At 31.0% G+C, this 7,994-nt stretch overlaps 1 protein-coding gene across 1 annotated transcript; it reads left to right on the top strand.

Moving 5' to 3' along the window:
- The first annotated feature begins 1,803 nt into the window (after positions 1-1,803).
- On the top strand, positions 1,804-4,147 carry LOC104733074 (cytochrome P450 84A1-like). Its single transcript, XM_010452685.2, has 3 exons — positions 1,804-2,301; positions 2,578-3,222; positions 3,336-4,147. The coding sequence occupies exons 1-3, from the start codon at positions 2,035-2,037 to the stop codon at positions 3,960-3,962; spliced, it is 1,539 nt and encodes a 512-aa protein (XP_010450987.2). The 5' UTR covers positions 1,804-2,034; the 3' UTR covers positions 3,963-4,147.
- Positions 4,148-7,994: the final 3,847 nt, after the last annotated feature.

The following is a 7,994-nucleotide window of genomic DNA, read 5'->3' as shown; positions in this document are numbered from 1 at the left end:
TAGACAGAGAAAGGTGTTGTTTTGCTTTTGTAAAAACTCGAATGCATGCAGAAACACACGCTTGAAATCGAAATATCTAATGCATGCAGCGCCTCTTGTTTTCAATTAATTTACCACTAACCATTACTATGCACCACATTACATGCACCACAATCATATTTTCTTATAAATAAAACGAGTTCATTAATAAAACCCGTCACAGAAGTATTAGTATAGAGCGATGATAAATTAATTGATTCTATATTATAAATTGACAATTACTAAATTAATTGAAGACTACTAGGTAGAGTATAAAAATATAAAAGTTTGCCTCACGTCAACGGGAGTCAGATATGAACCGAAGCATTTTAATCATTTTGCACATCATGATCAATTTTGTTAGTAACAACAAAAAGATAGTATGCATATGAGAATTGGTGACTCTTATTAAAAAAACCAAGTTGTTTTGCATCATTTTTTTCTAAACCACCAAGTTGTTTATGTAAATGTTATGTTACAAAAAAAAAATACCTATGTACGGTAGTCCATTTTAAAGGCGTGCAACACAAGAAAAAGAGTCCCAAAACCACTGTATTGTCCAAACAAACAAAAAACCTGTATTGCTTGTTTTCGTATTATTTTATTGTTTCATATGTAATCAATTGAACAAAATAAACTAAACAAATCTAATAGTATAACATCTGAAAATCATCTTTAATTGAAGCCAGTAGTTCTTCCTCATAGAACTTCGTTTTGTCATAATACATTTCCGACATAAATGCCATTTGAAATATTGTGATGATGAAGAAAGTACAAATAATTAATCCTGAAGTAATATCAAAATATAGACCATTGATTCCCCAAGCAGATCCCAAGATAGCTATCCATAAAATACAGCCAGCCCCAAGCCCATCCAAGCCGTAAATCAATTGAGCCAATAAAACTGTAGCGATGATGACACCTAACGTAAAGAAAAAAACATCCCATCTCTGCCATGTGTAACTGTTATAAAACATAGATACGTTCACAAATAATGACATGATGGCGAGCAAGATTGGTCGGCCTTTGAACGTAGTGTGTGGTGGATATGAGGGAGTAAAACAAGAAATCAACCTGTAAACGTAAACAAACATTGACCAGAATCCAAAGTATCTTAGTTGAACACAGCTGAAACTCATTTCATTTTTTAAACCAGTCATACTATCCGATCCTCTTGCGACGCCAAAGATCGATATGAGTATATGACTGCCCATTTAAGCAATAATGCTCGTGTGAATGAATCATTCACTCCTAAAATTTTAGTTATTTTCGCCATACTTTCATCGGAGGCATTCGACATCGTTTTCTCGTCCAACTTCCTTTTCATCTTTTTCTCCTTCATGTTTTGCTCGAGCTTCGAACCTATCAAGCAAAGCACAGTAATGTGCATTCGCTGACCAGGAGAGCTACAAGAGTTGGCAGCGAATACTTGTTGTTATGTTTTATTTTATGTTTGTTGTTACTTGTTTCCCTTGAAAAGCTTTGAAGATGGCAATGAAAGTTCGGTTAGCTACATTTACCCTTTTTTATTTATACAAGAGAAATAAATATATCCATCCATCATTTGGATCATGGAATAAATTTTAAATTTTATCTCTCGGATCTCTAAACATTGAATACAATATCTTAAATTTTTTTTATTCATAAAGTGTCATATATTACATCCTAAGAATTATTTAAAGCTCTTCTGATTATAAGCATCTCTGTGTGTGCCTTTAATTTAAATAGTCAAGTAGAACTTATCTTATAAATGCCCAAAAGGGAAACAAATATTTCATTTTTAGTTATATGTTTTACAATACACAGCTATATGCAATTAATAAATCAAATACCATATGTGCAAATATTTAGTACTTAAATAGCCACCAAAATGTTGTCAAAAAAAAAAAAAATAAGTACCCACCAAAATTTCATGTATGTGTGACCATACAACAAAAACAAAACAAAAAACCTTTTAACCATCTTTTTTCTCTCTCCCTATCTATCTGATTAGAACAAAACAGTAAAAGAAAAAAGATGGATTGTTTGCTATGCTCACCAATCTTATATGTTTTTCTAATTTTTCTTTGGTATTTAGTTAGAGTTTTGTTAAATCGGAGTCTTCCCTTTCCACCAGGTCCAAGAGGATATCCAATCGTAGGAAACTTGAAACTTAAAAACCAATTGAGTCATCGTGGTCTGGCCGAGTTAGCCAAACAATATGGTGGTCTCCTACACCTTCAGATGGGTAGAATTCATATTGTAGCCGTTTCAACTGCTGAGATGGCTCGAGAAATTCTTCAGGTTAGTGATTTTATTTAAATCTTCTAGACATTTTTTGAAACTACATGTTTTGTGTTTTTTCCTGATAATTTAGCTCCATATAATGTTATAAACTTTCAGTAGATTACCACCATCATATAGGTCCGGATAACTACTAAAATCGTGAATTAATATAGTTAAAACTGAAATTCCAAAGATATTTCAACTATTAAATTTTGATACATATATGGGTGATGTAAATCTCTAGATTTGAACATTTTTTTTTTAAAAATGTGTATTCAATCGGCTAATGTTTAGGTTCAAGATGTGGTTTTTGCAAACCGGCCGGCTAACGTAGCGATTTCATATCTTACTTACAACCGAGCGGATATGGCATTTGCGAACTACGGTCCGCTTTGGCGTCAAATGAGAAAGATTTGCGTGATGAAACTCTTTAGCAGAAAGCGGGCCGAATCATGGGCTTCGGTACGAGAAGAAATCGATTCAATGGTTCAAACGCTTACCGAACAAACCGGTTCACCGGTTAACGTTGGGGAGCTGGTTTTCGCTTTGACGCGGAACATAACATATCGAGCTGCGTTTGGCTCCTTCGCTCGCGACGGTCAGGACGAATTCGTGAAGATACTACAAGAGTTCTCAAAGCTCTTTGGTGCATTTGATATTACAGAGTTCTTACCGTGGATGAGATGGTTTGGTAACCGCGGTTTCAACAAGCGGTTAGAAAACGCTAGGAAATCGTTGGATGGATTCATAGACAAAATCATCGATGCACATATCGAAAAGAAGGAATCTAGACAAAATTATGATGATGATAGCTTGGACGATGACATGGTTGATGAACTAATGGCGTTTTATAGCGGCGAGAATGGTGGTGATCAATCTAATGATTCTCAGTCATCATCACTTAGACTCACAAGAGACAACATCAAAGCCCTTGTCATGGTAATAACCCTAACTAGATTAATATTACAAACCACATATGTTACATTGTTTTTTTTTTTAATAATAATAATGTCATATTGATTGATTACGAAATTAAATAATTATTATGGTAGGATGTGATGTTTGGTGGGACTGAAACGGTGGCGTCTGCGATTGAATGGGCAATGACAGAGCTGTTGAAGAATCCTCACGAACTTAGGAAACTGCAGCAAGAACTCGCCGACGTCATCGGTTTGAGTCGCCAGTTTCACGAGTCTGATCTCGAGAACCTTCCTTACTTCAGATGCGCCATGAAGGAGACGTTGAGGCTACACCCGCCGATCCCACTTCTCCTTCACGAGGCGGCAGCGGATTCCGTCGTCTCTGGCTACTCAATCCCACGTGATTCTCGGGTCATGGTTAATGTGTACGCAATTGGGCGTGACGAATCGGTTTGGACTGAACCAAATGCGTTTAAACCGGGCCGGTTTATGGATATCAAGGCTCCGGATTTCAAAGGTAGTGATTTCGAGTATCTACCGTTTGGGTCGGGTCGAAGATCGTGCCCGGGCATGCAGCTAGGGCTTTATGCTATGGAGCTCGCTGTCGCGCACATGCTTCATTCTTTTAACTGGGAGTTGCCGGAAGGAGCTAACTCCGGCGATCTGGATATCACTGACATGTTTGGTCTCACAGCGCCTAGAGCCACCAGGCTCATCGCCGTTCCGAGCTATCGGCTAAAGTGCCCGATGGTGATTTAAAGAATTGGGTTAATGTTACAGTTTGAAATGGTGGTGTTGTTGTTTCACACTCCTTTAAGTGCTTATTATATAAACTGTTTGCGGTTTCCATAATTAATTGCTAAACATTGTTTTTTCCAAGCTTATTTTTCAATGAATGTTTGCTTTATTGTTATGTGGTTAAAAACTAAGGTGGGCTAACAAAACTCTAATGGACTGGACCTCTATAATATCTACCATTTCTCTCATATATTTTTTTTTTCTTGCTTTCAACACCTACGTTACAATACATAGCTTTCATTTCAACACCATACAATACATACAGTCATATATATATATATATAAGAGATGTATTTTTTTTTAGCTATGTTTATAATTTGCGTATAAAATTTTGTGGATTCATCTCAAGGCTTTCAATATATTCAAATTAACCGAAAAAGGAAAAAAATCGAGGTTCAATTCGGAATTAATCTCTATAACCGGCATGAATAAACCTATTATTGGATAACCCATTATTCAGAAGTAATTTAAAATTAGCATTAGTATTATTTTTTATATACATAGATGAACTATTTTTTATATTTATTAAATTGTTTAAATTTTTAGTTTTTTTTTATAATTTACAAATATGTTAAAACAAAGGGTTTTTGTATATAACACATGAAAAGATCTTTAATTGTTAAAATTGACATGTGTCGTGATCACATGAGTTACTAACTTTGAAAACCAAGGTTTATATAATAATATAATATTGAATATGCTATCAAATCATTTACCGATTGAAAAACTTAAGAAAATTACATTAATTTCTTATTTTGATTATCTTATTTTCCTTATATTATGCTAGTCAGTAATTTTAACATATTAAACATTTATATACTTTAATTACTTTTCTGTATAATTTTTTTTACTATATGATTATAATAAAAAATAATTGCAATTAAATTGCAAATATTTTCTTTAGTAATTGCAAATATTTTCCTTCGTAATTGCAAATAATTTCCTTAGTAATTGCATATTTTCCTATTAAAATTAGTAATTTAATAGATAACTTTCCTATATAATAGAAGCCTTTTGGTTTTATATACTTTTCAAAACTATTAATTGTAATCATTTTATTTTTAAGATTTTTTTAATATTCTTATAATTTTTTTTCACACATATCAAAATATTATCGATATACTTACACATGTTGCGATTATATGAATTACTAATTTGAAAACTAAAGTTTATATAATAAGATATGCTTTTACTTTCTGGCTAGTACTTCTTCTTCTATTGTTTCTTTCTATTTTGAGATATTATAGCATATCCCATTATTCCATGCATATATATATTTTTAACGATAGCAGTGGGGATTAATGGGAAGACCATCTGCACCCAGAAGCTTGATCCCCATTTGAAAACGACTATGGTACTTATTGGGACTGTCCGAAAACCCAACGACCCACCCATAGCCAGCGATAGCAACAAGACTATCACCGAGGCAGCTGCATTTATCAAACCGACGTCATTCGCTAGCAAAATTAGCTCCGCAAATATCACAACGATGAAGTGGATGGATATCGCCAGGATGAACAGGGCTATCTGGCCTTCTTTCATATCAACTTTTGAGATCTCAAGAATTGTCATTGAATTTAATGCATCGGACTATTTATACTATAAAATACAAATTTTCTCCACATTGAATTGTCAACTTTTGTCTTTGCACTTATGGCTTCTTGCTAACTAAAATTATGAACGCAGTACAACTATATCCGAATTCCCGACTGATATTTATTGTTAATGTTGCGTACAATATTGAACTAATATCTAAGTTGCTGACGGCTGACGCATATTATTATTAATAATGCCGCCTACAATATATATTAAACTGGTACACATGAATTCTCCCTGACTAGAAAAAATAACGAACAAACGAAATTCAGAAAGAATACAATATTAACCTCGAACGCACATGACGTTTTCCGGACCAATAAAAAGAACACATATGACTTGTTTTTAGAATAATAAAAATGAGAAACAAAAGCTCAGGAAAAAAATAATAAGACAAACAATGAGTGTTTTCCTCTGTAATGTCAATGTCAAAAATATATGTAATCTAATCCTACTATATTAATTGAGAAGTACAAATATGAAACTAACCTTAAAATGTGTAAAAAAATATATTCAATTGCCATTAGAAAAAATTAATTAAATTTAATTAACTAATTTAAATAAATATAATTAAATTAAAAATAAAAAACACTCACATATCAAATATTAAAAAATCTAAAAAAATCTTAAAAAAATATTTTCTATCTCTAATAAATTATGGACGAAAATACTAATTATTTTTTTAAAAAATATATAAACCAATCAGAATTTTAAAAACTAAGATTTTATATCGAAGTATACAATACAATTATTTTTAATAACTAAATTCGAAGATTTTGTTAAGATTTCAAATTATGATTCTCCTATCATTTTTATTTTATTTTATTTACAAATTGTTTAGAACTTTCATATAATACTTATAATTAATAAAATGCATATTTTTTTCTACATATGTTGTGATTTAAATTTTGTAAAATGAAGATATATTACTCAATGTATGAAAATGTGTGTTTTAATTTCCATATTGGCAGGTTGGTAAAACTAAATTTATATTGATGATAAATTAGTAATTTTTATTTACTCACAATTATAATATTAAAATTACTATTTTATATTTCACAAAATATTATGCAAATACAACAAATAAACAATATAAAACTGTAATAATACGTCAAAAATAAAATACTATAATATTCTAAAATGATTAGTATTCAAACAGACTAATAGATTTACATAACAATTAAAAATAAATATTATCTCAAACAAAATAACTTTTTAAAAAATAAAACAATAATTTTTATTATTACATTATAATTTTTTAAAAAAATGTTGACTCGTGCTTAAAGCACGGGATATATCCTAGTTTTATTATTATCTCTCCATAACATCATTTACTCTAGTTCTTCTTCAGAGATAATGCTATCCGTAACCATCATTTGAAATGCTGCAATTAGGATACAACATAAGGTTATTGGTGACTCAGGATGATGAGAATCAAAATTTAGGCCGCTAACTCCCCAAATAGATCCAAGCACGAATACAGTACAAAAACGGGAAGCACAAAGCTTATCCATGCCGTAAAGCAATTGAGCCAATGGAATAGAAAATTTAGTTTTCGAATCTTCAACATAGAAGTTACAATATCTTGAAAATTATATATTTAATAAATGGAACACACGTGTTTAAAGAAAGAAAAAGGTTTAAATAATTCTGTGTAGGGGTTTTATTATATGAGATAATTTAAAATTCTGTGTAGAAGTTACAATATCTTCTATTCTATTTAAAATTTTTAAATTTTAAAAAAACAATATTTTTAAAAATAAGAGACCCAAAATAAGAACCTACCAATAAAAGAGAAAATTTTATCTAAGAAATCATGGGTTCTTATATTCCAAACAGTACACAATTAATTCATAAAAAATTTAAGAACTCCCCTTCTAACAACCCACCAATAAATATGCTCTAACTCCTTATTTTTAAGATCTATAAAGCACTAATGTGTATCTCAATTCAAGAGATTCTAACCAAGGCTCAAAAGTGGGGGTTCTAACACATGTCTACTTTTACTATAACCTTTTAAAACTATTTACATAAATAAACTATGAGGTGTTTATCAAAAAAAAATAAAAAAATTAACTATGAGGTATGGATATAAATAAAAATTGCTTAATTATTATTAAATTTGGAATTGTATTAATATAAAATGACATGTAAGACTTGTGTTTATCAAAATTTAAGACTTGTCCAATATAGCATACTAGATTCACAAGAATAAGTCTTAAAACATTTGATAGTACTTTGGATATCATATTGTTTCCAATGATCTATCATAATGAATTAGTTATCTTGAAATGAATTAGTTTGCCTATTAATTCTCAAAGATCACAAATTTATGCAGTTATCCATGGGTTCATAAACAAAATCACCGATGCACATATCGAGAAGAAAATAATCTAC

The sequence above is a fragment of the Camelina sativa genome, chromosome 12 (assembly GCF_030686135.1).
Source record: "Camelina sativa cultivar CO46 ecotype springtype chromosome 12, ASM3068613v1".
Taxonomy (NCBI): domain Eukaryota; kingdom Viridiplantae; phylum Streptophyta; class Magnoliopsida; order Brassicales; family Brassicaceae; genus Camelina; species Camelina sativa.
Note: the sequence above shows the minus strand (reverse complement) of the source record. Positions and strands in the feature narration are given on the sequence as shown.

Excerpts from the sequence above, each read along its gene's own strand:
- LOC104733074 (XM_010452685.2), top strand. The coding sequence starts at position 2,035 with ATGGATTGTTTGCTATGCTCACCAATCTTATATGTTTTTCTAATTTTT. Across the intron at positions 2,302-2,577 it reads TGGCTCGAGAAATTCTTCAG|GTTCAAGATGTGGTTTTTGC; the intron begins GTTAGTGATTTT and ends GCTAATGTTTAG. Across the intron at positions 3,223-3,335 it reads ACATCAAAGCCCTTGTCATG|GATGTGATGTTTGGTGGGAC; the intron begins GTAATAACCCTA and ends TTATTATGGTAG.